At 43.1% G+C, this 26,497-nt stretch overlaps 1 protein-coding gene across 1 annotated transcript; it reads right to left on the bottom strand.

Moving 5' to 3' along the window:
* Nucleotides 1-971: 971 nt before the first annotated feature.
* PXDC1 (PX domain containing 1) lies at nucleotides 972-26,133 on the bottom strand. The gene is made up of 5 exons (XM_068931967.1): nucleotides 25,643-26,133; nucleotides 12,800-12,891; nucleotides 12,406-12,523; nucleotides 8,556-8,667; nucleotides 972-2,594 (listed from the first exon to the last, which is right to left on the bottom strand). Exons 1-5 carry the CDS (start codon nucleotides 25,896-25,898, stop codon nucleotides 2,477-2,479), a joined length of 696 nt encoding a protein of 231 aa, XP_068788068.1. The 5' UTR covers nucleotides 25,899-26,133; the 3' UTR covers nucleotides 972-2,476.
* Nucleotides 26,134-26,497: the final 364 nt, after the last annotated feature.

Below are 26,497 nucleotides of genomic sequence, written 5' to 3'. Positions count from 1 at the left end.
AAAATAAATCATATGATATCACCTCTGGAACATATTTGATCAAAATGGCTTTGAAAGATTCAGGTGAAACTGGTGCAGCTTCTGTCTGTAGATTAGTTCTGTTGCATTAGACTCCTCCTTCCCTGCAGGTTTCACTGCATGCAGCTTAGCTACTGCAAATATGAGGAACGTGGCTGTGCATTTTTAAAAATCAGCAACATTTCTCTATTTATTTTTTAAATAATAGATTTTAAAAGTGCTTTAAAAAAAGATAAGCAGCTATCAGGAGGTTAATAATTCACAGGAACATTCAAATGAACTAGGAGACAATACTGCATAAAAAGCCAATGAGACTGAGGTGCTCTTGTAAACATTACTCAAGAAAAAACTCGAGCATAGGAAGCTGAACTAGAACTACCCAAAGCAACATGGTAGGCTGACAACAGGGCCAGGAACTGAGATCAAATATTCCATCTCCCAATCCAACACGTTTGTTTACGAGATACTGTTTCTATCCTGCCACAGTTCAATGAAAGCACAGACAGAAAAGTTAAAATTAAGGAAAAAAAAAAAAACAAACAAACAAACACCATGCAGTTCCAATTCAAGAGGCTGCCAAGAAAGCCTCTGCATGAGCAACAAGGACATTCCCCTTTCTATTCGACAGATATAAGAATATGCCTTACCCTCAAAAAGCCTAAGTGCCAGATTTGATTTCACTCACAGCTGTGAAAATATCGGATTCTTCCATGAATCTTAGTGGTATTAAACCATACAGACCTAGACACAAAATCAGCAGTCAGGCCAAGAGGTTTCACATGAGTATTCACCATATCTGTAGTATGGGAAGCACAGAGAGCCTGGAAAGAATTGCCAAAACTCAAATATGTTTCCAAAACTACTGGAGAAAGAAAGAGAATTTGGCATGGTTGGGGAAGAGTCCTCAAAGAAAAATAAATGTAAGTCACTGTTTTAAGCTGCAGAGAGTAGACTGAAGGTGAGTAATATTTTATTTCATTAAAATATATTTTAAAAACATACTGTGTAAAAGAATTAGGATTCTCAATAATTTATTATTTACATTAGCAAATCCTATTTGACTGTTACTCTACAGATAGGAATGAAAAGTCTGCAGAATGAAGGGAGCTGCACCAACTTCTTCAGGCCCAGTCAAAGCCCCCATACAAAGAAATAAGTCCAAAATCCCTTCCCATTTCAATCCCTTCAAAGTCATGTTCGCAATTAGATCACAAAAAGCTCAGTGAACGGTCATGATGTTGAGTGTTGAGCACTTGCAATTAGAGCTGGCAGTTCAGAGCACTCGGCAGGAGAGATCCCCAGAAGAGATGCTGATGTTGCACTACTCAGTAGTAAAGAGACTGCAGGGTCCAATCCCACTCTTGCTCCTGCTCACTTAACTCCACTGAAATCAATAGAATTACATGACCATGACACACGCATCCAGCCCAACAGGCACTTCTCAGAAGGCTAGACACACTCCTTGAGCCAGGTTGACAAGGGAGAGAGTGTTTTTCCTGTCACTATAGACACACTAGCTCATCATTCATTTTCAGTCCAAACACATCATAAATCTCACTGGCTTCCTCCCCATCCTTTGGGGAGTAATACACATAGGGAATTATCTCTCTGATGTAAACAACTGTAAGCATCATTCCCGTTTTCGTATCCAAGTGCCTGTCATAGCCTGCACTGTTCTTAGCAGGGCAGTTCAGCTTTCCCATTAGCTTTCCAGAACTCTGAAATCATTTGGGTACCCAAACATTATGCACAGTCCATTGCAATGCCAGCTCCTGTCTGCTTTACTATTTCAGGAAAAGGTAGTCACCCCTCCAGTGATTATACAAAAGCCCATAATTAAAAGAAGTAAAGCAGTCAGTTCATGTGTTCTGTTTCCTGGAGGCACTCAGTGGTATTTCTGACTTCTCATGTAAGGCACCAGTCATCTGGTAGCTGAGCAAAAAGTGACCTGCCAGACCTGTGATAAGAAATATTGCAGAGGAAACTGACAAGATTCAGCTGTTTTGTTCCATCTTCTCACTTACACAGCATAAAAAGTGTGGTCACTACATCCTGGGAAGTTCCTGGTGGTGTCCTAAAAGAATAAGCCTCAACTTGCACTGCAAGTCAAGGAGCATGGGTGACGGTAAACGACAGCACAAGTTTTGACGGTTGCGTGAGTGGCAGTTGCCATGGACATTTTATAGATTTCCTTGAGCCTCAGGGGCCACTGCTGCCTTGCTTTCATGAAACAGGAGTTTGTTGTCAGCAGTGAAGCAGTTGCCTCGTTACATGATGTCTTCTTAAAACACAGTGAAGGGTCAGACCACAAAATCACCTTTGCGGCATCCTTGCTGCAACTTTTCTGCTGTTGGTCTTGCCTGTCCCACCTTATTCACAGAGATGCAACACTGGAGACAGCAGAGCCTATGGACAAAGAGGTTAGCTGGATACTAGTGGATGGGATCACTGGGCAGCCTCAGTCCAGAATATCAGTTTCAAATGGGACCAGGTGGTAGTATGTCAAATTGGTGACATAAGCTGCTGGATCATCACCGTCTTCTAGCTCTGAGGTAAAGTCACTAACACTTTCGAATCTAAGGAGAAATAAAAAAAAAAAAAAAGGAAAAAAGGCATTAAGTCATTAATGTTCATTTTCAAAGTGTTAGTTAAAGGAATAGGAAAAGAACCAAGGGAGAGAGAAAAGGCTACAATATCTAAAGACGGATCCCTGGAAACTTTGAGAATAGATACTTGTGAGGGGAACATTTAGAAAAAGGGCTACAGGCAAGAACGCCTCTGTTGGCATCTCAAGTTAAAGTTCTGAGAAGCGTTGCAGTAGAAATGTGTCTAATGTTGGTTTGCAGCTTCAACTTTGTGAAGCTCTGTTTGCAAGACAAAGATAGTCCCAACTCTTTTTCCACAGCTTCAGTTTCTCTCTCATTCTCTCTCTTGGCAGCTTGAAATGCAAACCCATACCACAAGTTGTCAAGGAAGGCCCATGCAGATCAACTATGAATCACGAAGCTACAGTTTGTTTGACAGTCTCCACTGGAGACACCAGCAAATACATCGCCTGTCATTTTCATAAAACAGGACATAGCACTTATTAGAGCATTGAGAAATATATGGAAGTGATTGCTCTCCATGCCCTTAAACAGCAAATTGCTTTCTTCTAACCCATAGAAATGAATGGGCCAAAGACTTTGTTTTCAGTAAAATCGGGTGGCTATTCCCTTTTAAACCTGTGCTAAAACACACCTGCATGTCAGACTAGGAGAGCAAGTCCTCCATCTTTCATTAGCAGTCTTTAGTAAAAGGAATTTTTGTGGCAATCCTCTAGTATGAGGGTGACTATTCACAGCACTTGTCATTATAATGCCTGAACCTCGTATCTCATGACACCTGGTTACCACATTGATTTGAAGATGACCTGAATCAAAAATATTATCAACTCATTTTCATTCCCTAAGACTCTTCTCTTACTATAAAATAAAAGGATAATTAAAAGGATGATTTCCTGGGACACAGCTTCTCTTGTCAGGCAGTTCTGGATACCTCTAAAAGGAGATTCTTATGAACCTAGAGGAGCTTTCACGGTGGTATATGGGCAACTTCACAGAAAGTACTCAGAGCTGATCCCATCCAGCTCCTCACGACACACGTATACATGAATAAACCATAGGACTGTGAGAACCATAGTGTACACCAGTAAATCATCCTCTCTGACTTTCAAAGTTATTCATGAAGGAAGGAAGCAGCAAGCGAGCTCTGGAAAAGTGAGTCATGCAGCTGTGGTCCACATTCTTCCATTTCATTTTCACAGTATTTGGCAGCAACACGAATGCCTCTGTTCCCAGACAAAAGCAGAATGGAAACTACCTCTGAGTCTGAACTCCGAACTCTCACCCTTTCACTTTATAGCCACTTTCTCTGCATTTGGCTTTTGTACAAGGCCAAGTGTTTAACACAAATGGTAAAAAATCACTACAGTATCCTTCCTACAGATCCTTGTTGTCTTTCCCCATGGCATGAGACTTACATTTGACAACCAGAGACCATCCAAATATTTTAAAAAAACTCCCAAATTTAGTTTCACTTGTGTGAGTATTTTCCTCCCCACTTCCTAACTCTTGTGTTATAACGAAAACTTTTGCAAGGCTTTCCTATTATTTCACTCCCACTCATAACCAGAAGGCATCAACTCATTAAAACCTACACTTTCCTCAGTAAGACATAATCCAGTTTCAAGAAGGCTAGAATTTCTAGTATAAGAAAACAACGTTCTTCATCCCAGCTAGCCTAGCAGTTAAAGGCAGTCACTTCAGGCCAATGTTTAAATCCTTGCTCTGCTCAACCAGGCATAGGACCTGAAGAACTGTCATTTTTTTCCCCCTCACATTCTGTAATGTTTTGAAAGATCTTGGAGTCATTCTCATACAGACTGAGAAACTGAAAAAACTGTACAGGATGGAAAAATAATTTCTAACCTAGCTCTGACTATAGGACATGTCCTTTAAGAGAGATATTTTCTGACTTCTTTTTAGGCTGACATATTTCAGCTCTCTGAATAGCAGGCATGAATAGCAGATGGAGATTTAAAATAATTTTGTTTAAAACTGCATCTCACCTTCACATGAGCTAGACAGACTCTTGCAGTAAGGCAACTGCAAACATCCTTCTAACTCCACCCCAGATAACCCTAAAAATCGGGTAGAAGCATTGAGAGTTACTGGCTACTAAGGTCTGTACATTCTGCAATGTATAGACACAACTCTGTCTTTTCCACCGTCCTGCCTGGTCCTTCTCAACTCAACAAGGAGGACCACAGCACTTTTTGAACAGAAAGCCAAGGATTTTCTCCTGCAATGCTGTTGCAATGCTCTTCACTTACAACCAAATAAAAATGATACTGAAGGTGTCTGCCATTCATACTGAAGATGAAGGTGCCATTCATAGTGAAGGATTTGATACTTCATACTGAAGGTGAAGATTTATTACATTCTTTCCTTTACTCCCTCCAGGCTATTTGCTTGCTTGCTTGCTTGCATGTGTGGGAACATCTGCAGAAGGTGCTTAACTGCTTCATGCAGTCATTTCACAGACCATGCTCTGATGTCTTACAGATCACGAAATACCAGTGAGGCAGACAGAACGAAGAAACCAGAAGAGGGGAAACTATTCAGATTTTGCCTTCCCCCCACAGTCAAGTATTCAAAATTATAGTATAACAAGCTGAAGATACCATAGATTTTGTGGTTCTTCAACTTCCTGATAAGGTGTTACAAGCAGCATGTGAGGTATAGAGCAGCAGCCTTCACATGCTATGGTTGAGCAGAAGATGGTCCTTGCCACCTGGAAGAAAATGGGGGCACAGACGGCCGCAAAGCACTGCTCTGTGGAGTTCACAGGAAACCAAACCCAATAAACCAGGACTACAGCTAGCAGATGCATGAAACATCCAAAAGACAACATGCTTTTGTGCTGTTACCAGGAGGTCTTTTCCCAAAAGACAGTTCACAAAACATGAACTCTGCAAACTACTACGGACACACTAAACAGCTGCAATGCTGCCATGGCCTCACTATTTACTCCCACAGTACCTTGACAGATATGCTATCTTTAATGAGGGCCTACTTCTTGCGCTGTAGGACAACTGCTCTTCCTCAGCTTTGATCTAATACGTTACAGTTACTGCTCACGTTTGCCAGGAGGAAGAGGAAAACAAGGTACACAGACACTAATGCTCCTCATGAACACAATTAACGGCAGTAACACCAGCGTAAACAGTGTGAGACAACAGAGCAGTTCCTCTCATCAGCCTATGTAAGAGCTGTATCTGAGAAGAACTCCTTCCAGCTACAGCTAAGACTGTAGCAGTCCAGCAGCAGCATTTTCTTTTCCTTGCAAGACTAGGATTTTCTTTTCCAGGAAACAATCTGCATCTAACTGCACCATCTCCATTCTGCTCTTTGGCATCTCCACCCATGAAAACCTCTCCTATGGGATGCAAGGTGCTTGTGACAACAGCAGCACTGCCCTGAAAAAACACATTTAGTACTGGAGTGAATTTGCCAAAGCAGCAGCATGTCCAACTCCACAGCCTTTGCTGCCTGCTGCTGGCCTAAAAGGCAGAAGCGCAAACAGACCTGATAGGGGAAGGTACCTCCCTGTAATAAAACCAAAGTGTAAGTTACAGTGCTTTTTTTTTTTTTTTTTTTTTTTAAAAACCACCTTTCCTTTCAAAAGGACTGCAGGGCACTAGAACCATACATAAAGGACTACTTCTGCCAGACTGAGGTACAGCACGCTGGTTTCACCACATTTTGCAACAGTATGGTGTACTTTAGGACGCACACTGCCAAATAAAATGAGAGAGAAAATGAAGGGAACAGAAAGCAATCCCTTCAGAACAACAGAGCAAGCAACTCCAATTAGCAAAAACGCTACAGCTTCTTTTGTGAAAAGTATCAGACTTTTCAGCTGGCAGACAATTCAATATGTAGCTGTTGTGTTGTCGGCAGTGCTAGCCAGTGCAGCAAGGCTTTAGGGAGATGAACGCTACCTCCTGAAGTTCCAAGTGATTCTCTCCAAAAAATAGAGGTGTGCTTTGCAAAACGTCTGATTCAAGGACATGTGCAGCCAAAACCTACAAGTCATATGGAGTTTAATGTTGCTGAAAGGAAAATGTTCCCAACTAAGGATATACAAGTCCACAAGGAATTAACTCTATTTTCAGAATAGAAAACACCAATCCAGTAAATTCAATTTGACAGAGACCAAAAAGGAATGACATAGGATTTTTAAAGATTTAAAACTTCCTCTCTGGGCTGCTAACCTACATTTAAAACAACTATACTGAAAAGTTCTGCTTTTAAAAAAAAATTCAATCTTTACAAAATAGCTACTCTACACCAGTGCCATTATTTCCCCACTATGAAATACACTTACAGGAAGAGCAAATATAGGGCACCATGTATAACAGACATTTGAAATTTATTAATTTCTTGATTCTCTGCTGAAGTTACAATACGAATACACAAAGCCAGGCTGTTACCCTGGATTTATTTCTTCCACCACTGCAGTTTCTGGGAAATCAGGCCTACCATACAGATTTCACAAATTTATTTTATCATATTCATACTTTCTGGCCTTAATATACTCCGATTCCCAATACAGAACAGACAATGGAACAACAATTAGGTGACAGCTGTTTCTGATCTCCAACCAGTAAGTTTTGCTTGGGCTGAAGCATATTTTTAAAATCATGACTGTTGTTTTTGTGTGGGTGTGTTTTTTGTTTTCTTTTGATCAAGACTTCCTGAAATAATCAAAAGGAGAAAGGAAAAAAAAAACTACTTCCCTTAGTGGTCTGCTCCAATGGCTTATTACTCTCAGTACTAATACATGATCCACTATGAATTATGTCAACTTTACTTTCCAGAAATTGGCCTTGTAGAATTATTTCCAGTGTATCACTATAAATTTGTGTTCAAACACCATTAGCAAGATCTACGTTCACAACAGCAAGTGATAAAACCCTGGTTCTTTCAAAAGTTAATAGAAAGACTTCAAGTAATTATAGCAGGGCCAGAGCTGCTCTCTAGCCTCTGACAAAATCCTTTTAAATTCTAAACCTTTCTGCAAACTGGTAATGATCATATTTCAGATGTGGCAAGACAGAGCTTTACGTTCAAAGATCAGGCTTCCAGACAGCTTTTATTGCTGTTTCCATCATTTTGACTGCCCTAATGACAGAGTAGGTCAATACTTCTCATTAAAACTATGTAAATGTTTAGTTATCTGAAGGACAGACACAATTAAAGTGAAATATCAATCACCTGCCACAACAGAAATCTGTAGGAGTTAATTTCCATGAATACCCATTTGTCAGTATACTCACTAATTTAAGACCAACATAAAAGCCTTACTACTTACAGGTCTCTGACCCCACAGTACCTACATATATAAGGAGGTAGAATTTACAAGTAAGGCTAGCCTAACTTCCCTCTTCCTTAACGCAATACACATGCTTCACCATGTCATAGCACATGGGAGCAACTGAGCAGCTGCCCAACTTCCTTTGATTAAATTCAGGCCTGCGTTCTCTCTCAACCTCTGAGGATGCTGAGGTTTTGCTTCCCAAACAAATTATTTCCATCTTAGTAAGTCATTCCATTTGTAAGGATGTTTCAGGTTTCCACACTGGAGCTCAAGAGAGCTCTCATCACAATCGCGAGAGAAAGAAAAAACTTCCTCCGTTGTAATTCTCACCTGGCAGGACCCCTACGACAGCCACAGCTTTTTCCATACAGACAGGACCACACTCCTTAGGGTCGCTAGTTCTCACTGTAGCCGTTTTATCCATTGTAATAGAAAGAGCATTGAAGCCCTAGTGATCAGGGCCCTTTAACCAGTCAGAACCACTGGTGACCAGTCAGAACCACAATCACTGCACCAATCTCATTTCTATACAGAGGTTAACGTTTTGCTATGGAAAAACAAAGTTACAGCGCATCTTAAGCTGACTGAATTACTCATGAACAAACTATACTTACAAGTGTTCTGCTGAATCTACATCCAGGTGCTTTTCTTTTCCATTGGGTATACTGTGGTCAATGACTATTGTTTCCGTGTTTGCTAAACAAAATCCATTCGATCGCATGATTTCTGTGGGAAAAAGGAAGGAGGGAAAAAAAAAAAAAAAAGACTTACGTTCTGGAAGTCCAAAAGGTTCTCTAAAAACAGCTGGACAATAAGTGTATATAATATGTCAATGACATGGTTAGGAACATGACACTGGAAATCTGTACAGGACTGCTGAAACAAAGAGTTGGGCCCACACGCTGCTTTCATAGCTTTTTACACCCGCAACCTGCCAGATCTTAAGCAGTTTTATTTGCATCATCAATTCATGACGTAGAGATTATATTGTGGAACACCGAACATATCTTGCATTGAAGCAAGGTCCTCTTTCAGTCCCATTAGCACCAGTGGCAAAATTCCTATCATCTTTAGCAGAATGGAGCCAGTCCATAAGAGAAGAGAAAGATTACAACTTTAATTGTATTTTTCCTAGATGGACTTCCCAGGCTTAAGCCAATTAAGCAAAAAAAACAAAGACAGGAAAAACGAAATTACCTTCCAAGTTAATTCAATCACCATCTTTAAAACAGGTAAAACAATACCTTCTTTTACATTGCTCTCAACTCTGCTTATTTCTTTCTCGCAGTGTAAAATGCCATCAGTCCAGTATAGCTAAATTTTACAGCTATTTCTACTGAATTACTACCAAGGGGAGATTTTTTGCCTAAAAACAGTATTTGATGTGAATAAGAAGTTAGTCATGGTCTGTATGACAAGGGAAGGCAAACTAGGTAAATAGCAAAGACTTCTTCTGGTCATACAACCTCAGATGAATGCTAAGGCCAACACAAAATTAACATATTTCTCAGTTTAAACCAGCACTAACTCAAGTAGGACGATTCATGATTTGCCTTAAAGTAAGTGCAAGGATGTAACACAGGGTCCTCTATCAGCACAAACACAATGAAACTATTCTGTGACAGAAAATCTAGTAGGCAGAAAAGATAAGTATGGGTTATCTCCAAGACCTTGCCCCAGACAAACAAATTTCAACTATACAGTTCAAATAATGCGTGAGGAGGGACAAAGGAGAAAGAAGGGAGGCCATTTTTAACCTAAAGAAGGGAGGTACAATTACTTATTCCTACATAAAGGTAAAACCAGAACTCACTTCCATGTTTCTGTTGAAAAAGTCATCTTTGACTTTCAGTCTATATTTTATTGCAGCCTGCTTTCAAAGAATATGTGTGGGGGTGGTATAAACATTGAATCCCAGGAGAATCACACTTTGCTCATAACTCATCCTGAACCAACATCATACAACAGAGTAAGATTTACATAATACATTCAAATTCAGCTTTCATCTAAGAGAGGGGTCCCCGTCTCCCTTCCCCATCACACTGAGTAGGACCATGTGTGGGACAATTTGTTGTTTTAGAGAATACAAAATAGTTTTACTGTTATTCTGATTCTGCAGGCCACCTAGGAAGCGGCACCATGACCAATGTGAAAGCCACAGTGCTTTCCTAGCATCCTCGATACAACCTAAGAACAGCATTTCGATGCACTGTGACCTGCTTTAGGAGTTAACATTTACTGCCATCTACTGACACCACTGCCAGACACTGAAGGCATTTCCAGCGCGCAACATCCCGACAAGGCAAATATCAATTACCACCAAGATTTCAGTCTGTGTTTTTAAATTCTTTATGGTAACCACTTAAATAATAAAGCTAATTATCAAAATATGCTTTCGGATAGCTGTACAGATAAGAAAGAAATCTTCCCCCAATTAATTAAGTATGACTCATCTATTAAAATTAATTTAGGGTTAAAACAAAACATGTTATTGTTTGGCTAGCATGATTTCTACAGCTTTTCTACATACAGGCTAACACAAGGGTTCTCTTTGCTGCTAGCTCTGACTATCAGCCCGACACCCTCATACTGTATTTAGAAGACGATCATGATAAATCTGTATCTGCCATACCCACCATGCCATATATTCAGTTACGCGCACACAGAGTATGTGTACCTGAAGGGGGCGCATCCCTTCAGAAAAATTAAACTAAACCCTTCAAAACAGTAAAAAAAAAGTCAAACCAGACCAACGTTGCAGTTTCTAACTAACACAACTCCAAAAATATTTTTCTTGATACGTGCCTGCTTGCAAAATGAGCAACATATCAGCTGACAGCAGCCATGCTTTTAAACATTTTTTTTATAGCACATAGATTGAGGACGCTTCATTTCATAACTGGCAGCCCCTGTTATCACAGAGTAGTAACATACCTCACACGGAAACCACTGAATATGCCCTCAAACGTCGGTGCTGAGAACACTGACATTCAGGCACTTAGAAGCACAGCGAGTAAACCGTGTTCAGCCTTTGCCTTTGGAAGAATGACGCTAAGAACCTGCACGTGAGAAATTTTACCTGTAATTTTCAACATCAACTTGGACATCATCCATACCTCTGTAGTCACAGGTGAGGCAGAGATGCACGCATTGGCACCTGTCTCTCACTCCCAGGAAGCTGGACTCAAACCCTACAAGAAGTCGCATGGCGCAGATGGACTGGCTAGACTGCTCCTCTCACTAGCACTCTGCATTAAACAGTACGTTTCCAGATAGTTCCTAGTGGGCTATTACACCCTTCACCATCTAATTAAAAAAATAGCTATTTAACACTGCTAAAGATGACTAGTTTGCTTAGAATTAGAGCTCAGGATGGGCTAAAAAAAGTCTACCTCATGGGTAAGATCGGCTCTTAAGACGATATCTGGCTATATCATTAGCATATAAACATACTGGTTGGCCATTAACCAATATTCCGTTAGTACCTATGAAAACCAAGCTGTTTTTCTTGCTAAACAAACACTTTGTGGACCTCAGAGAACAACGTTGCATTTCACTTTCTGAAATAACTCTCTTCTGTTGATGCAAAAACAGGCACCCCATGGGATAACTCAGAGACCGCACGCTGCTAAGAAGTTTAAAGTTCCTTTTAGGCCCAAAAGAAACTTTTGAATATAGAAATACAAAACTAGGCACAGCAAAAGTTCACACATCTGCTAGCAATGGTCAGTAGCAGATTCAGAGGAGAAAGACTAAAAGCATAGTGCAAATATAGTATAAAACTCCTCTCCACTATACCCGCCAGCAATCTGTGGCTTAGAAACTTCCTGAGCCTCCACCTGTGACAGTTCTCAAGGCACATTTCTTCCACTTACTTTTCCAATTCCTTTTTGAAGTCATTTACACTTTTGGTTCTGCAATATCCTGTTCCGTTACTTAACTGCTCTGTATGAAAATAAAAGAAAACTGTAACTTTTCTTTTGTTTAATGCCTGTTGTCTGACTATGTTATTGGATAATCTACAGTTCTTGTGTTCAGCGGTGTCCAGGGCAATAGGCTCTTGCCATTCAGTTTTATATACTTCCACCATGTCCCCAATTGTATTATCTCTTCTCAAAGCTGAAGTGTCCTTCTTTATTTAACCTTTTTCATAGAGAAGCTGTCCTACAGCTTGAAACCTTGTCCTTTATTTGTATTTTTAGTGCTATCATGTATGACTATGGTGAGGATTGCATTTTCCCCGTGTCCACTTCTTTGCATTCATCAGCCTTGAATTTCACCTGCCATTTTATTGCCTGTGTGATGCACAGTTTGTCATGGCTAATCGTACATTCTATTTTATAAAGCAGACTATGGAGGATCATCTTTTAAATTGCTGGTAGAGAAAGAATGAGGGGAACAAAAAATAAAGCAATTTTCATTATGTAATTCTTGTGTCCATTGTAGGAAGCTAATAACTCTTACCTGATATTTTTACTGGACTTTGAAAGCTTGGCTGAATTTTATGGACGTTGTCATTCTTTAAAACTTGATCCAATGGAGATCTCTCAAAGAACGTGAGGACAACTTCAGATCTTGAATACTTAAAAAGAGACAGAGACATCTGTTTTTAACCAAGTTTTCTTTGTTCATTTCCTCCTTTCTAACTCTTCTTACTAGGATAGAAAGACTTATTACAAGCAACTGCCTGGACCTGTCATTACACGGACCTGGCACTCAGCACTTCTCTAGGATATTCAGTAAGTAGCTGCTTCTTTCAGCGTCTGGCAAAGCTCATCGCCTTAATCTGCATGAGAGCGGATTTCACTGTCAAGGAGGAGTCAGAAGCTGGGCTCAAGGTGGAGCTGGGCACACTCACCTTCCAGGGCATGTTTATAATGGTCTTCAGAAGCTTTTCCACTTCATTAAGTCTAGCTTCTATATCATGGGCTTCTTTTATTGTGATGAGTCCTAGAAACAAAGTAAACAGATCATGAGCAAAGACAAAAGCATGCTTTCATATGCACATACACTTCAGCAGCCAGAATCAGCTGCTCAGGAAGAGTGGAAGGACCTGAAACATCATGCCTCCAAGAAATAAATCTTTTAACCCATACTGATGATAAACCATGTACTCCAAACTAAGGTGGGCGTACTTACAAGCATGGTTGCAGGCCTGACACAGATTCAGCTGTTTGTGATTGTATTTAGGAGTTGCAAGAGGAGCAGAAGTGGAACCACCTACTCCCTCACCCACAGCTACACTACACAGCATTCCCAGCAATGATAATCCAACTATCTGTTTTCTGCTTCCAAAAGCCATGATTCATCCTTTTTCTGTCAGTAAAAGGCAAAAAAAAAAAAAAACAACAACCAAATAAAAAAAGCAGCCCACAGAAAAGAGGAAAAGACTAAACACAAGCTAAACAAAAGACTTCAAGAGTAGTCTTGCATTTCTCTGAACGTAAACCCCAAAGGGCAGTCAAAGATGAATTTCCAGTACACAACAATTTTTTGTTCTTCAAGCACAAAACAAACTTTTAGGGTTTGGTTGATTTTTTTTTTTTTTAAATCACAGAATTATCACAGAGCTGCAAAGGGATTATAATGGAAGTTTTGCAGGACAATGCACTACAATGATTCTAATTTTGAATAGCTCAATATGGGGAATTTCTACTGTAATAATACATTTCGTATGTATAATTTGCAGGAAATCTGTAACTTCACTCTCCCCTAGGAGATTTAAGGAGATGTAACACAGGCTACATGCATATTCAGGTAATATGAGGGGAACCTAACCCCAAAGCCTCCTATCCCTCTAATGCCCTTCTATTTGCCTCTTAATTTGTGTAGCTTTTCCAAGAAACAGCTCACATGCATGAAAATTGAACAGGCTTGATAACTGCAGGGGCGTGGGAGGGGCAAAACTCAAACAGCTAGAGAAGAAAAAGACCCAATAAATCGAAACTGTCTAAATAAAAAATTAAAACTAAAAATCTGCAAAACAGTCTGTGAGAAACCACTTCAATATACTAAAATTTTAAGTGCTAAACTCGTCTTAGAGCATTCCTTTAAGCGCATCTGCACTTCCCTGCCTAAAAGGTGAACATACAGCTGTCAAACACACAAAAAACGAGGGGAAAAAAATTTCCAAAACTTTTCAGTCTCTAGGAATCCTTGTTGTTACTTGTGTGGCATGAGCACATACAAACTTTCCAGACAAAGGTGTGACTCTAAGCTGTCAGCTTTCCTTAGATTACAGTTTTAAATAAAAACAGAGATTGTCAGAGATTGTCCCACTCAACTACAGTTGAGTAGCTTCGCATGGAAATTCTCTGAAATCAAATCACCTGCACAGGCCCACAGACTGTATTAGCCGGGGTTTGCCTTGGCATTGCAGACCTGAATCAGTCTAGTGCCCTTCATCTTCCTAACTATTGGGCATGAGTAGGCCCGGGTAGGCCTGCTTCACCCCTCCACAAATATGTTCCCATCCCACATCAGAACAAACTTCAATCCTTTCAGCAAAGTGTTTTCATCTTCCCAGAAAAAGCTGCCAAACTCCCCATGGCTCAGGCACCCACCTATGATGTTAGAAACGCGCCGTCACTCTGCCATAGTCCACACCAGACACCCGAGCTAACCACGACCAGCTACTGCGCGGTGCTCCCATTTCCTTGCATGTCTTGCTCCAGTTTGTACAAATGCTGAAATATTCATGGCAGAAACTACCAGACTGTGGCTCCCAGGCTCTGGGCAAACACCCTCATCACTGACCCACCGGGGATCTGGCACTAAACTGCTGTCTCTCAAATCCACCCTGGACCTCAGACTCTTTCCCAAATTAACATGTGTTGTTGCAATTAGTATTTTTCAAGAAAGAGGGGTACTTTCAACCAAATATATTCAGAGCAGTAAGGAAAAGCCTCCACCTCGCCAACAACACTGAGTGCTCATACTGTGGAAAAACTGCCAGGCAGTTAGGGTTTTCTCTCATTAGTAATCAGAGAAAGCATCTGCAGCTCCACACGGCCTTTTTATATTTTAGCAAGAGATGTCAGACAAGACCATCAGTCTGTGGCACTTCCACAGATCACCCAGCAGGAGGTTTTATAGCTTCTTGCATTCACGAGGAATTTCTACCCTTTAATATTGCTCTTTCTAGCTCTTGGAAAGGAACCAGTCATGCAAACCCTCACTCCTACTTGGAAATTGGCACAGAAGACATGTAACATCAGACACAATAAGAACTGTTTCTTACTGAAACTTTTAGTAATATCAGAAACAAAAGGCAGACAGCGTAGGAAGAAGAGTAAATGATATATCTGCCTGGACAAATTCCCACGTCTGTGTTTACTGATTATAGACGCACAGTTTTGGGGGTGTAAAGCTGCTGACCTTATATGATTAGTCACCAGGAATTCAGCTTGGTTGGGCTAAAGCTTTCCTCTTCATACTTTTAACAATCCACACACATGGAAATCACTTGACTGGCTATATATACATATATATGTGTACACATATATACATATATGTGCACACACCCACGTATATGTAAGCCCTGTAATTTCTTCCACAATCATCCTTTAAAAGTCTCTAACCGTTAGCAGATGCTCTTGTGGTTTTCAGTTAGTCATACGCTATGAACCAACAACTCATGGGACTGCTAACAACCCAGCCTCCGCCCTAACGCATGCAAGACACTGCCTCCCTACCCTGCTAAGAGCCATGGAGGCCCTCAGCCCCTTATTTCACTCTCTTTCAGCGCTTGCTACTGGTTGCTGTCATTGACCACAACAACAAATATGTGCATGAGTAACACTGGTTTTACGAGGTGAAGTCTCCAGTGGCAATACTGGTTTTAGGTGCTCTCAGCCTCCCTTGATGCTCATTTCCTCTCTTGCACCACAACACACCACTCCCTCTGTTTTTCCAACACAATTAGTTGAGTAGTGGGGAATACCTCAAAGCGGTACTGTCAAAGATTTTGCCTTAGGAAACCCCAGCCTTAGCAGGAGGAGCAAGATGGCAGGCTAGGACACCTGCTTCGAACTCCTTTCTCACCCAGGCACCAGAACTGTGCCCAAGCTTTCCCTCTCTATTATCCATGCTTTCTAACAGCTTGCTCATACATAGGGGCTACCTTTCTTGGGGTAGTATCCCACCTATCTTGTTTTTTCTGTTCAGAAGCTTTGATGAGATGGGGAGGAAAATTAAAAAAAAAAAAAAAAAAAAAAGACAGAGACTCGTGTAGGATCTCCTGACACTGCAATGCCTCGACAAACAGGCATGACACACATACCAGATGACTCTGTATTCAAACAGTCCATCACTTCCACAGTTCATTATCCCTGATATGACAGCACCACAGGCTGGATGCATCTGCAGTGCACTGGATTTACTGCACGTGCACTGCCCTTATACATAGCATCTGTATGGCAGGTATGATGTGTCCTCAAGTCTTTGTCTCCCTGTGCATGGACCATAAATACATGCCTGTCTTTCCACTGGGGCTTGTAGACCCCAGGAACCCTTATTCAGATAGACAGCCCTAAAAGTAAAGAGGCTAATAAAACAACTAGTAGCCAGGAACCAGTCGTGCTTTCTTCCACATGTTCAGTCACGCAACAGAGCTGAGCACAGAGCTGGGAGATCTCTTAATGAGGTCATGGTGAAACGCTGTTCTCATGCCTTTTCCTCTGCCCTGGCTGCTGTCTGACTGCTAATTGAAAACATGTGCAAACTCCTCCCAGGAAAACTTTGCTCGCTGTCTTGTTACACATACTGTGCTTGGACAATTAACTATCATTTCAAGTAATTTAAATGCTATAAACACCTATGGTTATAGGGCTTGAGGTAAACTGGAGCCCCGCTGGCTCCTTCTTTACCACCAGACCTTTTGCCAAATACCACAGACTTCTAAGACTTCTTCACCCTGAGCACAAGGGAGCCTACACGCTGGGTCACGGGAGGGATAGCATAGGCACATTGTGTAAACGGGGGCGGTGCTTGCCTGTACCTGGGATATTTGCTTTTAGCAGGCTTCTGCCATGCACACAACTCCCATAGCCAATGAGCTAATTTTAAGAAAGATGGAGAATATCTCTTTGACATCTCTGCCTCTTTCCTGACTGAGAGTCCCAAGTAGATTCCTTCAGGCTGGATGAACAGGATTTGCCCACAGTTTGAGACCATGCATACATAGCAACTTTACATATAGCAACCCAACTCTGGAAAAACACAGCACAAACAGCAACACAGGCCTGCAGAGTCCTTCCTGCTCTGGGATCCCTGTGCCAGAGACAGCTGCAGGAGAATCAGAGATCAGGCAACCAGCTGTGTACCTGGCAGGCTGGGTCATCACGTGGGAAAGAGGCCCAGAGCTGAAAGCAAGAAACAAGCTCAACAGAGGAGAATAAACTAGGAGCCAACTAGTGTGTGTCAACACACAAGCCTTGATAGGTCTGTAATATTACTGCCATGTAAGACACCAAATCTGCAACAAATGACGATTTGGCAATCGTGCTTTGATGCTACATGCTTTTACCAAATGAAGGGGGACAGGAATTGCAGTGTATGTTCCACGGCTTGTAATGAAATCGCAGTGCAGCCTTGATGATTGATGTCCATGACGAGGACATTGTTTCAATAATCCTCTAGTGTCTTCCAAGGAAGAGTGAGTTCATGCCTAAGTCAAGTACATCTCGCACATCATCTCTCAGTGGTGACACAGAGAAGTCTGTTTTTCTAATGATGTGTTGCTCTGTGTAAGTTGCGAGATACACATAACCTCAAACTGTGGGCAAACCTTATTCCTCCAGTCTGAAGGACTCTACTTGAGGCTCTCAATCAGGAGAGGAATAAAGAATGTCAAAGAGATCGCCTACTTTATCAAAATTAACTCAATAACTACGTGCTGACAAAGAGCAGAGGCTAAGGTGTGCTTTTCTAGACATATGTGCAAGATGGAGTGGGTATACTATTAAACAGTACGTACTGTAATATGTATATGAAAATCAAAATATTGAATTGAGCCCTCCTCCCCTAATCCTGTCTTTATGCCCTATGGGGAAGCCCACAGAGTAGATACCAAAGTGAAAAAAGGAGCAACAGACAAATCCAGGAAGAAATCTTATGACGTTTTGCTAAACCCTTACTGAAAGAAAGATGTAAGGCCTATCGATTCAGATCTTGAGCCCATCCTCACCCCTTTTCACAAGTCCATGAGAGGCAATTAGGGATTTCAGTTCTTTAGGGAAGACACATAAGCTGTCTTGCACCAATGACTGCTACTCTACTCTCTCTCCTGACCAGAAGTTGTGTGACTTCAACAGGCGATATGTCCCTTTTCCTCAGTTCCAGTATTCATTAACATAGCAGTGCTCAACTGTTTGGTTTTTTTTTTTTAAAACCTTGTACCCTCATCCCACCTTCTTCCCTTCAGATATGTTCTAACATATGTTGCGCACACACACACACAGGATGAGGATGCAACAATAGTGGGATGGTCCCAGCCATGAGAGGGGATACAAAAAAAAAAAAATCGCAGAATAATGTACACTGGAAGGGAGGTGGGGTGGTCATCTGCTGCAATTCCTTCCTGTCACAAGGCCAGTGTCACAGTCAGGCTGCTCGGGGCCTTGTCCAGTCAAATTCTGAGTCTCCCCAAGGATGGGGATTCCACAATATAATGCAGGAAACTAAAACTACTGAGCTGGGACATGGATGACAGCTGAAAGGTGGCAGCTCAGCTCAGTCATTCCTCCTATTTTACTCCTTTGCATCGCTCCCTGTTTCCTCCCCTCTGCTGAACTGAGCTCTTCTCAATACCTTTTCAGCTACCATCTGTCCCTGCTTCGCAGCCACATTGCCTTTCTCCTCCCAGCAGCTGCCCTAGTAACATCCCTTCTTTCCCACAGACAGGCATTCCCTGAATCTTGCTGTCTGGACACTACTGCATTAGCAATCTTAGACTGGACTCAGTAGGATAAAACAGCTCCCACCTGTTACTGCTTTGCCTCTGCATGGACGAGAAGATCTATAAAGGCTGTTACAAGGACAAAGGACATCTAAAGGTAGGAAATTCAAAAATCAGCAGTTGAGAAAACTTGTTTCACACAGTTTTTTGTCAATAATTCTGTGACACCGCAGGAATTCCTCAAGTCCAAAGACATTGGGCATAAGATCCAGAAAAGGACAGATAATTACAGACAATCAGGGATATCAGATCTCCAATTACCAGAGAACACAGTCATCACTTTGCTGTTTTCTGCCAGTTATTTATGCTGTCTTCTGGAGCATCTGGTTCTCATCACTAAAGATAGGATCCTAGAGCTAGCTATGGCACTAGTCTGATTTAGTCTGGGGACTCTGGCTCTGGTAAATCTTCTTTGTCTCTTATTCCCCGATATTAGGATGTCTCCTAATTCTGTGACACCCCTCTCTTGGGGCAGATACACTTGCCCCTTCCCCCCATGGCGAAATCCATTCATCTCATGTGGAAAAAGAGTCCCTACAGTCCCTAAGACATTATGAAGGGTTTATTATTCCTGCGGTGTCACTGACAGGACCCATCTTGGTGGCATTCCCTAGGGCAATGCTACAAGGGTATAATGGAACTGAAAAGAGGGGCAGAGGGTATGGATTTTTGAAATTTGTTTCACATTTTGCTGGCCTTCTCAAACTTGATTCTTGAGGGAGAAATTAGGGACAGAAGTAAAAACATGGATAAAACAAGCTACTACTTGAACAACTGTCTGAATGAAATCCCCCAGAGCAGGGATTACAAAGCGGAGTAACCACAGAGTGAAAGGAAGCAACTGTGACCACTTGAGAACAGTGGCAGGCCCAAGTAACCCTGCAAAGCACAGGAGACAAATTTAAAAGCAGAGAAGTCCAGGCCTTCAGCTGATGGACATACATTATTAGTTATGGGACATCCCCCCCCACCCAGGAGCTCTCAAGGGGGAATGGCACCTCCTTCCTCGTGACAGCATTTGACAGACTTTCCCAGCACAGCTCCCTGTTTTGATGCCTGATGAGCCACAATGAACAGAAATATGTCAAGGAAGCACAGGATAAAAGTGACCAAAACAATCAGAGTCTGATGAAAAATGCAAGCTCCTACAACCATTTTTAGTGATGGTTTGTTATCAGCTGAGAAGTATCAGGAAACAAATAACCTCACTTCCTTTCCTCTCCACTAAAATCCTCCCAGACATGTTGCCTCAGTCCATCACAAAAAGACAGCTCGGGCCTATCATTATAGTGACACAAAAAGCTTCATTTACCATCAGTGTTACAGATGAACCATGAAACTCGACCAATAAAACCACCAACCCAGAAGCCCCAAACTTAATTTCAGTTATACGGTACTGCTACAGTCTGATAACCAAGAGCTGCATCCTTTGTCTGCCAGGCAGAAGCTCTGAGCAAGCTCCACTAATGAACTGTTGACAATGTCAACAATGAAAATAACACAATAGATGTAGTGTATTTATCCTATTGTCACAGCACTGAAACAGATGCTGTCTGTGGAAACCACTATGTTGCTTCTGTGGAGCTCCCTCTTCTCATAAATCCAGCTCCCAGATGGTCTTGTAAACAACAACAGTATAATGCAGCACATAAAAAGTTAAGAATACAACATTCACAGCAAAACGTGCAAAAACCACAATGTTCCTGGGCTGAATCTTTTCTTCAGGAACTACCTTCTGCTTCATGCAAGTCCTTCAAGATGCACCCAGAAGGAGCTGCCCGTGTGCTTCCTGCTGCACAGCAATTCTGATAGAAAACAGCTGATCATCTGCTTCCCACATGAGGCAACCAAGCTGGAAGGCAGACACAATCCACAGAGTTAGAGCTCAGCGTTAGTCATCTATGAAGAACTGCTACAGGTGAAGAGTGAATTCCTCTCTGCCATGATGCAAGCTACAGATGCAAAGTTTCTACAGAAAATCTCCACTGCCACTGGATAACTTTTATGGGCTGAAAGAGGTTGAGAGCCAGCAAAGCAGACGATAATAGGAAAGTTCTCACGAACCATGGATAATCAGGGATGCCAGCAGTCTGGGGAGAGAAACCTGAAGGCAAAGAAAGGAAACAGAAAGCAGGTCAGGGAAACCAACAGGAGAAACAGCCAGAGATAAAAATAACAAAAAGGAAAGTCAGGAAGGGAAACAAAACAAACAAAAGAAAACAGAGCAGAACTCAGGGCAGAGATAAAAAGAAGGAAGGGAGAGGGAAAGAGTTTGGAAAGAGAGGTCTCATCTAGTAAAATAACCCTGTAGAACTAAAGCGGATTTCTGATTTGACAGCTTGGAGTATTGAAGTACAATCCGGCATTACACACAGGCACGACACAAACAGCCACGCTGGAAGAGCATCTGAGCCTCCAAAAGGCAATATAACATCAGCATCAGACAGTGAAATCCTAGCAGACTAGTACTGACAGAAAACACCTTACTGCTCCAAGGACAAAACTTCAGAAGCTTGCTAATGAGCTCTTCTGACTTCCTTATTCAGCTTTTAAGGGTCTCATCCTGCCCACACTGAAGAGGCAGGCATTTGACTGTATGAATTGGATCAAGTTTTAGGATAAATCTTAATTATTTATTCTAAGGAGTTCTTGGTTAACAGGAGAAATAAAAATGAGAACTCTTCCAGCTGTTTATTCATTTCCAGTACCTATTGGTCCTGTTGCAACTATTTCTAAATTGCCTAAATTTAAAGTCAGCTCCTAGGCCTATAGTGCTGTCTTTCTCATGAAGAATCATTTAAATACAAAAATCACTCATTTTGAAGATGCGGACAAACAGATAGATTAGTAACCATTAGGTTGTGATCTAGTTATAGCGAATAGTGAGCTAGCCTGCATTTTTCTGTGATGTCTTTTGTGTATTTGCCTAAGCCAAGGGATGGGCACATTTCAGATGCAAATAAAAGACTAGCAAGTTACTGGTAACATCACAGTGAATAATATTTAATCACCCTGCAGGTATGCACATATCTAACCTTGTTTACTAGTAAGATGCCTTGTGTTGTTGAGTGTCCTTGGCCCTTAGCATCATAATACACTCCAGATGCACTCACAAAGCGCACTTTGCCATGTGCTATTATTACTTATCCAAGACAAGAGCAGACTGCGTGAAAGCCATACTCCCCTTTTCGGACCTCCCCTTTTCCCATGTCAAAGGAAGCTAGGACAAACAGCAAACTCCAAAAACTGTGTCTGCCATCCTCTCCTCTGCATTCTCAAAGTGCTCTGCAGAGCTGAGGAATCTGGACAGGGAGAGCATTGCAGAAGAGTCAGTCCAAGGGGAAGGGGTGGCTTGCTGTTGCCAAGTAAGGAAAGGGGCATACTACTGCCCAGTGTTAGCTGTTCGCTGAAACCAACAATAATGGCAACAACCAACTCTTTCTAATATTGCTGACATATTTAAAAAGTTCACCTTAAGAAGTTTATAACATCAAATAGCATAAGCTTTCACTCCTCAAATATATCCCTTAAATGTTACATACTGTGGTTTGACTAAGCTGTAGGAAAATTCTAGTTCCTTTAATGCTACTTAAGGAAATCTGTAGGAACTTTGGAGTCCTTCAATGCAATGCAAATCTGGTTTGCAACATTTTACCACTTCCTCCAGATAAAGGCACAACTAATATTTAGCTGCTTTCAGAAAGCCTAAGATAAACACACACACATATGCATATACATTTATATATATATATAAAAGAATATTCACACACACAAATGTATATGACTGAATGCTAAAACACACAAAAGTGCAAGTTTGTCAGGTGTTTTTGTTAGGTTAAATACACTGAGCTTTAGTGTGGGCAAAAGGATTGCTGCTGTAAAAGAGAACATTAAGAAACCATACTTACTCCAAAATTTTTCTAAAGATAGGACATTCCCCATGCAATCTTTACTTATAGCTAAAACTTTGCTTAAGTGTCATTTGGTTAAATGAGATCTTTATGTATCCACTATAAGGCTGTGGCGAGTCATCTTAAAACGCTGGTATGACGAAATATTCTCTATGCAGAGAAGCACATCCATGTCCCATCCCTGCAAAGAAATTTTCTTTAGAGTAGCTTATTTTTAAACAGAGTATTACCAAAACTGTGAATTGCACTGTGATTGCTTAGAAACTACTCCCGACTCTGTTGCAAGGCTAACACTCCCTCACCAAACTGAATAGATCATGAGCTCCTTATATTAGGTTTCAATTTCTCCAATCTCGGACTGAGGCTTTGCTCATTCCAGATTCTACTGAAACCAGTACATCTATTCCTGGAGATAAGCAAAAGGGAAGGCACTAGCGCAAGGTTTTATGCAAGAATTGAGTCTAGCAGGCTGAGGATCCTTAGTCTTTCCCCGCTGTTCATGCACGAATAGCGTATGTTATCTGGAACTGTCAAGTAAAGCTATCAGTATTCTATAGGGAAATATAATCCCGTCCAGCTCCATCTGTACAAACAAAGCCTTAGAGATAGGTGAAAACAGTTTAATATTTTGCAAAAGCTGCAACACATTCTGGGGTGGGGGGAGAAACCGCGCTGACTGGCGACTCCGAGGAACGTGAATGGCTTTAGGAAGCGCAGGGCCTCCTCTGCCTTAAGCAATGGCGCGGAAGACAGCTGGGAGGGGCAGGAGACCAGGGTCCCTATGGGCAAGCACTACCTATGCTCTGGGAAGTCAAATTTTAGTGATCCTAGCAGGTGCTGTGCCCTGCTGATCTCGACTCACTAGACACGCTCTAAAGCAAAGGCCCAGGCACCACCTATGCTGTAAGGCACTGCTGCTTAGTATTTACTGCCACTCAGCATTACTCAATATCAACCTAGGGTACTTTAGGCTGGGCACCTACAATGGATAATAAATTTACCCTACATTTTAGATCCCTGCTCAGCAGTCTAATCACTCGAGTCCCAGAGACATGGCACAAGGACATACTGGCTGACACGCAACAGGGCTGAACAGTGGGAGCTCGGAGATCTGCAGAGGAAGCTGGAGGACTCCAGCTCCTGCCTGCACCCACGTGGGGGTGACAGTCCCCTTTGAGCAAACAGGGCCTCAAAACCTGCCTGACCCTCTACCCTAGACCAGCAGCAGATCCTGGGTTGCCATTCCCCTGAAGCACTGTATTCCTGCTGTCTGCAGAGGGCACTCAGGGCTTGCAAGTGTTAGCAGCATTCACGAGTGTCAGCTGAGAGGAGATGCCACATCCAAGGAATGAGAACGAGCAAGAGCAACCCAAATGAGGCATTTTCCATTACCAGCGGGTGAAAGGACAGTGACTCCTATGACCACAGAGTACAGCAGAAAGAAGACAATGAGAGGAAAAGGTGTAAATATGTTTAAACCAGACAAAAGAGACAGCGCTAGAGGTTAGCGATTTGGTAGGACAAAAGAACAAGGCAGTTGCAAGTGACAGAGCCTGCAAGACAGTCTCACTTTAAATACCTGTCAAAAACCAGACGTGACAAGTTAACCCGGGAGACACCCTCTTGACACCACTTTCCATCTCAAGGAACAGAGTCTGCCTCCACAGAAGTAAGACTTAGAAATAAATCCGATGGATTTACATTGGTATGAAGGGTGGAGAATCAACCCCTAGAGTTTCCAGACCCAGTCCCTTTGAGAAGGCGTTCACACTTGTAAGGTTTAAAGAGAAACTGAGAACAGCAGAGAACTTCTCCATTCTCTCAGACAAAAAACATACACAAATACTGGCTTCTCCCTGTTCCCATTTAATGGAATAATTTATGTGGTTACTCAGACGAGTGGGGAGACTGGAAATGATAAGCACATATTAGTTTTCAGATAAGCAGATACTCCACACCACCTTACATGCTTGAAATGTTTTAGAACAAAACACATAAAATGAAAAAAAAATTTCCCAAAACACTAAACAAATTAAAACCAAAACCCCAAGGAAGATTAACAGGTACACTCTGCTTCTGCACAGATGGGCCCGAGTATGGGCAGCATCCCCTGAATTTGGTTAATCCACTTCAGAAGCTAACAGAGAAAAGGAATATGGCTTTAACTGCTGGTGCAGTTCCCCTGTTTTCAAGAAAGTTATGTGAGGAATTATTTTAGCTCCCTGAATTGCTCCATCCACTGGCAAGTGCTGCAGGTTTTTTTTCCTCCCTCCCTGTGGCAAACAACATACCAACGCGCAGAGATTTTTCAGCTACAGCCTTCTCCCGCCACCAAAATCCTCCCCTCACACATCCCTGGGGAAGCATCGGGGAAGGCCGACAGCAAGCGGGGCAACGACAACAAGGACCCTTTTGACCGCCAAAACGCAGCCTGCGCCACAACCGGAGCCGGGGACACCGGAGGAGGGGGCTCTGGGCCACACTCCTGCGGGAACCCAGACTTCACCCCTGCCAGGGGGGCTCGGCCCCCCGGACTGCGGGGCAGCCTTTCACCCCCGCTTTGCGTTATTTAAAAAAAAAATAAAATAAAAAAAGTCCCGGGGAGGGGCTTCCAAGCCCCAAACGCCTCTGCAGCTTTCCTGCCTCCCTACGCGGTGCGGTGCCGCAGGGGCCCGGCCCGGGCCGCTCACGCCCCGCTCCCCCCGCCCCGTCTGCGCCGCCACCTCCACCCCCGGCAAGAGGCAGCGGCCGAGAGCCAGCGCGCAAAACGAAAACAAAAACAAAAATAAAAAAAAAGAAGCGGGGTCTCTCGGCCCCCGGGGGCTGCTCAAACCTTGGAGCAAGGGGGAGCGGGACAGCTCGGGACGGTCCTCGGGGAAGGAGTCCAGGAGCCGCTTGAAGAGGCGGCCCAGGTCGGAGTAGCTGCGGTGCAGGTAGAGGACGTTGCGGTCCGACCACTCCGTGCGGATCTCGTAAAACTCCTCCTCGTCGCCCCGCCGGCTGATGATGAGCCGCCGGATCCCGTTCACCCAGCAGCCCCGCACGTACATGTTCACCAGCGAGGTGCCCTCAAACACGGCCGAGGCCATCCCGCCGCCGTCGGCGGAGGGCGAAGCGCACCGCCCCGCGCCGCTCCCAAGTTAAGCGGCGGCGGCGGCGGAGGAGGAGGAAGGCGGGACGGGGGTGCCAGCCGGCCCCTTACCCCCCCCACCCCCGCCCCGGCCCTGCCCCTGCCCGCCGCGGCTGAGCCGCCTCCCGGCGCTGGAGGGGGCGCCCGGCGGCCACCCAAAGCCGGCGGCGGCCCCGCGGCCGCTGCTGCCCCTCCCGGCGGGGCTCGGGCCCCGGGACCCCCCCCGCCCCGGCCCCCCCGGGGAAGGCGGAGCGCCGGCGGGGCGGGTTGCGGCTCCGCGGTCGCCGCGCCCCCCACCCGCCCCAAGACCGGGGGACGGCGGGACCCTCCTCTTCCTTCTCGGGACGGTGTCGCCGACGCCACGCACATGACGAAGAATTTCTCTTCCCCTCCCAGTGACCCTAGAAGTTGTTTCGTTTCGGTTTTTTTTCCTCTCTCTTCTCTTTTCTCGCCAGCTGAGAGAGGGAGGGAAGAAAAAACCCCTAGTTTATACCACCTCCAGCTGCTTCGCACGAGTCTGTCAGCCCCCAGCACCCTACACAGTTCAAAGGCAGCTCT

Source organism: Struthio camelus, chromosome 2, assembly GCF_040807025.1.
Source record: "Struthio camelus isolate bStrCam1 chromosome 2, bStrCam1.hap1, whole genome shotgun sequence".
Lineage (NCBI taxonomy): Eukaryota > Metazoa > Chordata > Aves > Struthioniformes > Struthionidae > Struthio > Struthio camelus.
This window is presented reverse-complemented; position numbering and strand designations above follow the sequence as displayed.